The following is a 6,000-nucleotide window of genomic DNA, read 5'->3' as shown; positions in this document are numbered from 1 at the left end:
ATGGCCCTTAATTGGGCCTCTCCTTTGTGGGCGAATTATTACCTTTTGTTTGATGGAAATAAAGTATAATTTGATTTAAACTGAACAATGAAAAACACGTTCTTCGGAAAAGTTTGCTGCGCCTGCTTTCAAACATATCCCTTCACATACCCAACAAAACTCGGGATTCTCCCTACCATGGCAGAGATCGATATTGCATAAATGCACTGGGCCGTGTAGTGCCCAGCTCATTGGTCAGACGAGGAAGGTCACTTCTCTGATCAGACATTTTCTATAGTTTTTCATGCATGAAAGGTCAACGTTTATTAGGTCCTGCTTTGTTGTCCACTGCGACTCGCCGGAGCGTCATTTCGGACGAGCTGAAGCCTAATAGATATAAAACCAAGCTGAAGCCCAATAGATAAACCAAGAAAAGATACGGAGTCTCTCGTTGTACACGCAACATGGAGACCCTGGGCTTTCTCGAGTCAAACTGGACAACGTTATGTTTGTGCAGCCTCACTCTAGTGGTCATTTGGACCATCTTAAAGACCAGGGCAAGAGGCCGACTACCGAAAGGTCCTCGACCTCTGCCTTTCTTTGGGAACCTGTTGTCGTTTCCAGAAAACGACGCCTTTCTCAACATGCTGAATGAGCTTGGGAAAGAGTACGGCTCCGTGTACACGCTCTATCTCGGAAGCAGACCCGCTGTCGTGGTCAATGGATGGGAAGAGATCAGGGAGGTCACAATAAGAGCGGGAAACGATTTCATTGACCGAGGGGAGACCGTCATTTTCATGAAGATGAACTCGAAGCGACTCGGTAGGTGACTCCGCGATGTTGGTTGTGAATGGAGTGGTATGATTGGTAATAATTGTGGTGAGTATAGAAATCCAATAGCTACAACTCGATCGTCACCATAAGGAAACGAACTATGTATTTCTTTTTCCATGTGAGAGAAGCTTAGACGATAAGACCCTCGATCTGTTAGCTGATGGAAACGGTAAAACCTTACCAGTAAAGCAAACAAGAATAATACGTGTATATTGGGGAATGGGTGGGATAAGTTGTAACAGCACACGGGGATTTCTTTTTCTTTAACAATTTAGAATTAAATTATACATGCGGAATCGGGTAAAAGCAGATCTGATTTCGAATAAATCATGTTAGTAGGCCTATTTATTGTATACCCGTGTGTGTATGCATGTTCGTTCATGCATATCTCAGTGTTTGTGTATGTGGAGGGCAGGTGCTACGTTTTTACAAAATGAAGGGGCCCACTTAATGATTGTATAGAGTTAACAAGAAAGTGGGGGCGTTACCCCCCCCCCCCCCCCCGTCTCCGCAACTGTACTGTGGTACCATTACATCAGTATTAAATATGATAGATGTTGCAGGGATGGTTATGGTAAAGTAGCAACAGTATGCAACTACACTATCTGCATGTAATGATAAGTGTCAGGCAACTAGTAACAGTCAGTGATGTATCAGGACAGTGGTATCAGTTATACCATGGACCATACAAGGTTACTCTCTAAAAAAAATCGAGTGAAAATTTTCACTCTAAATAGAGTGAATACAAAAAAGAGTGAATTTCGAGTGAAATTGGAGTGAATTTTGAGCGAAAATGTTCATTTTCACTCATTTTGGAGTGACGTCAGGGATCACTCCAAAATCTTCGAGTGATCCCTGACGTCACTCCAAAATAGTGAAAATGAACATTTTCGCTCAAAATTCACAATTTCACTCGAAATTCACTCTTTTTTGTATTCACTCTTTTTAGAGTGAAAATTTTCACTCGATTTTTTTTAGAGAGTATACCTACTTGCCTACAACGGATACCACGTCAAGAGTTCGACACTCACGAGTCATAGAGCCCGCGAGTCACACAGCCCATGGGCTTGATAACAGGCATATAAAACCCATGGATCCGACACTAGGCATAAAGGCCCACGGGTCTTACACTGGGTACAAGGCCTATAGGTGTCGAACTTGGCATAGTATCGAACTCGTGGGCCTTCTTTGTTGGGTACTCTTCTATTTTTCGTGGGTATTTTCCAGGTATTTTTGACAGCCGAGCTGACGATATGTGAAAACAGCACCGTAAGTTCGCTCACACCACCCTGAGAGGTATGGGATTTGGAAAGGTGTCCCTTGAACCACTCATCCAGGAAGAAGTCAACCACCTCGTCAAATACTTCAAGGTTGTAGTTCAGTACCCTTTATTTGGAATAGGGAGGGGATATATTTGTTGTGTATACGTTCATCATCGCTTATGTTATTCTTGTAAATATTCTAGTCGTTACTTCCTCAATATCAATTTTTCACAACTTTTTTTTTCAAGCAATAGTTATAATAACTACAGAATTTGTAATGCATTAATAATTGCAAGTATGTAGCCTTATGTGATGTACAATGAAAATATAACAATAGAGATTGTGGTATTTTTAAAACGAAAAAACAAGATATACAAACAAATATTGAATAGATCATGTAGATGCAAAATACGTTAGATTTTGTCATCTCTTCTAAGATATTATGTTCCACTTTGCGTAATGATGTCTGATAAGATGAGAGCTCTTTTTTTTTTCGTGATGAAACGAAAGAAAGAAAAAACTGTTCTAAAAGATTTACACACAAAAGAAGGACGAGAGGTACAAGTGAAGGGTGAGGAGAAAAGAAGAATCACTAATATAGGCATAAAAGATTAAATTATGCTTAAAGTGACCATAAATTATTGCTACTCTGCGTTTCCGTTATAGTTGTCAGTGCTGCAGTGTATTCCGATATATTTTGTTTTTCAAAGATTGTTCGGTCATAGAACAATATGTATCAATCATCATTGTCTTTAATTTTCAGATTTTAAGGACGCCAATTGCTTCAGATTGTTAAGGAGAGCGTTTTTGTACATCAGGTCCATAGTGTCTTTAAAAAGGATTTGTGAGCCAACATGATTCTGTTGTTATTTGAATTGATTCTACATGTGGGGACCTCAACCATTTCTTCCACAGAGCACCGAAGGTTCAGTGATAGATCCTCGAACAGCTCTCGGGGTGACTTCTTCCAACGTCATTTGCTCCCTTGTCATGAAGAGACGAGAAGAACATGGGTCGGACTCGGCCAGCGAGCTCATGGAAAACGTCCGTCACCTCATGGTTAGCAGCGAGGGAGCCTTGTTGACGCTTGTGCCATCCGCCTGGCCGATCCTGCAATACTCAAAGAAATGGCGGGATTTGCTCTCGTCACGGGAGGCAGTGGAGAAGTTCTTCAACGAACAGATCCAGAGTCACCAGGCGAGGTTGGACGCTGCCACTGGTGAGTACAATTATTTGTGATTCGAGTGTCCACATCCAAGCGTCCTGCTGGATTAATGATGTCAGCATTATAATTTCTTCCTCGTACTTAATATAGACATTTAGGTCAGTGCAGGAAGGTGGTGAGAGCACACCTTCCTGCATGGTCAGTACAGGGCCCTACTACACATGGACTACTAACAGAGATCTTTCATTGATCCCATCTGATCACCACCGCGACCGCCGCCGCCCGATTACGAAGTGTAATGTGCACTGCAAGTGATTGACAAATTTCCCAACATCGCAAATGCTGGTTCTAATCTCCGTAGCATGCAGCGGCTACTGCGTATAATCATTCAAATTCATGAAATTGGTTTGTCGAAATGTCGGGATGAAGCTGTGATCTAATGTGACATGAAGGAACAATGCATGTCTCATTGAATGGATGAGATCTGTCACTGGAAGTGGCCAAATAAACAGGCCAGCCGGTATGAATACAGGCGTGTGTGTGTTTAGGATTTTTTTTTCTAACATTTTATGGTCCATAACCTTTAACATGCATGACCACATGTCCGATAACTTGGTTAGAAGAAACCCTAAACACAAACCTGCAGTCATGCAAGCTGGCCTGTTAATTTGACTACTTTCATTAATATATCTCATCCATGTAGTGAGACATGCATTTTTCCTTCACAATAATAACCCTCAAAAAATTAGGAAAAAGTGCAATTTACCATTGCTGTCTTAAGTTCATGTGCTCAGTCACACAATATGACATTTGTCAACATAATTAGGTATCAATAGAAAGAGGTAGAGTTCCCCTTTCCTCACAACCAATATTGCGCTCTCCATAGCTGACGATTATGAAATAGTAGCCCTTTAAGGTTGGATTTCCTGTTTTGATTCACACTGCATAGTTCGAGTTCCAAATACAGTAATATAATTAGTTTCATTAACATTGAGAATCAGATTATTTGTTGTCATCCTTTTGCTATACTTCATATAATTTTTCTTTAACATGATGAAATCAAGTTTTGCTATCGGAACCTTTACAACGTTTACAGAATACACCTGTATCCTCTGCTAGTAATATGTAATGAAGATTTTAAGCTAAACAAGGTAAGATATTGATATATCTCAGAAATAATAGAGGTCATAGGATAGATCCTGAAGAATGGTGTTGTCAACATTATCGTCATTATCATCACTATTCATTCATGATATCCTACCCACTTTCTTTGTGCATATGAGCATGATCAATACTATTCAATTATTCAAATATCATCATCAATATTCAACTATTCAGGTGAACCGGAAATCCATGATTTCCTCGATGCCTACCTAGTGCACCGGAAGTCTGACCCTGACACGTTTACCATCGAGGCGCTCCACTACGACCTGCTGGACCTGTTCTTGGCGGGCACGGACACCATCTCCCTCACTCTCTCCTGGGCCATCAAGTATCTTGCCGTCCATACCGACGTCCAGCAGAAAGTGCATGTCGAGATAAAGAAGGTAGGATCGGGTGGGGGAGGATGTGAACGATCCGGGAACGAGTGAAGTGGATCAAGGAATACTCATGGGCGTGGCACTATGATTATTAAGGGGGAGGAGAATGAGTGAGATGGAGCTATGTAACTATACAACAGGACAGTGCGACCGAGGAATCTTCGTGGGCGTGCAATATTAATTGTTTAACAGAAGGGGACGGGAATGTGTGGAGTTTAACTATGAGACTACGACGTGACTGTCCTATCGAGGATTTTTCATGGCGTAGCACCAAAATCGTTTAAGAGAAGGGGGCGGGAGTGAGTGAAGAGAAGCTATGCGACTACCATATGACTGTTCGATCGTGGAATCTGCGTGGGCGTGGCACCATAATGTTCTTCTCTTGATTTACAGAACTGAAATTTATAGAAGGTAGCATATCATACTCCGAATTAGATGCGAGATCATTTTCGTCTCCCAACTGAATTGCCACTTGTAAGCCTACTGGGTCACCTTTTCACGTTGTATCAAATTCTGCCATTACAGGGCCTATGACCGATCAGTAATATTTAAGATGATTATTTGTGTCGAAAGGTTTGAAGATTGTTTGTAATGGTTTACCTCTGCATCGAACAGACTTTCAATCAAGCTCAAAATTTACGTATGATATATAGATATGCAAGTACAGGACTTGTATATACAGTTGTACAGCATACATGCCTATGACGTTATCATTATCAATTTGCATTTCATTTCTTTTTTTTTTCATGATATAGATCGTTGGCGACCAGCAGGTATCCATATCACACCGTGGGCAGCTTCCTTACACCGAAGCCACGCTGCTTGAGATCCAGCGGCTTGCCTCCGTGACAATAAAACTCCATCATCATGTTACCATAAACTCTCCTCAATCCGGTGGCTAACGATACACTCTGCTTTTGTTTTTGTCAGTGTCTCAATGTTGACAAATCAAAGCTGTTTCCAGCAAGTAGACAGAGATGTAAAATTCCATTCACACCTCCGTTCTACCGCAGGTTCGTAGCTGGAGATGCGGCCAGAGAATGCTGTGAAGTTTCTAAAGAAGAACGGTAAGAAGTTGTCTGATTTTGCTGCCTCTTTTTTTTTTTTCTGCAGGCTAAGCAATGAAATATTTTTAATCTCAACAAAAACTTTGCATATGTCTTCTCTTAGATAAGTTTTGTGTCTTGCAAGACAAGTTGATCATGTTTTTTTTTAATTG

At 41.1% G+C, this 6,000-nt stretch overlaps 1 protein-coding gene across 1 annotated transcript; it reads left to right on the top strand.

Moving 5' to 3' along the window:
* Positions 1 to 443: 443 nt before the first annotated feature.
* Positions 444 to 5,683, top strand: LOC139710542 (cytochrome P450 2G1-like). The gene is made up of 5 exons (XM_071622477.1): positions 444 to 801; positions 2,054 to 2,082; positions 2,991 to 3,294; positions 4,579 to 4,787; positions 5,537 to 5,683. Exons 1-5 carry the CDS (start codon positions 444 to 446, stop codon positions 5,681 to 5,683), a joined length of 1,047 nt encoding a protein of 348 aa, XP_071478578.1.
* The last annotated feature ends 317 nt before the right edge of the window (positions 5,684 to 6,000 follow it).

This window comes from Diadema antillarum, unplaced genomic scaffold (genome assembly GCF_040938485.1).
Source record: "Diadema antillarum isolate AM-2024a unplaced genomic scaffold, OU_Dant_1.0 seq00001539_RagTag, whole genome shotgun sequence".
Lineage (NCBI taxonomy): Eukaryota > Metazoa > Echinodermata > Echinoidea > Diadematoida > Diadematidae > Diadema > Diadema antillarum.
The sequence above is the reverse complement of the archived record's forward strand: the minus strand, read 5'-3'. Positions and strand labels throughout refer to the sequence as shown.

Excerpts from the sequence above, each read along its gene's own strand:
- LOC139710542 (XM_071622477.1), top strand. The coding sequence starts at position 444 with ATGGAGACCCTGGGCTTTCTCGAGTCAAACTGGACAACGTTATGTTTG. Across the intron at positions 802-2,053 it reads GATGAACTCGAAGCGACTCG|CCGAGCTGACGATATGTGAA; the intron begins GTAGGTGACTCC and ends TATTTTTGACAG. Across the intron at positions 3,295-4,578 it reads GAGGTTGGACGCTGCCACTG|GTGAACCGGAAATCCATGAT; the intron begins GTGAGTACAATT and ends TCAACTATTCAG.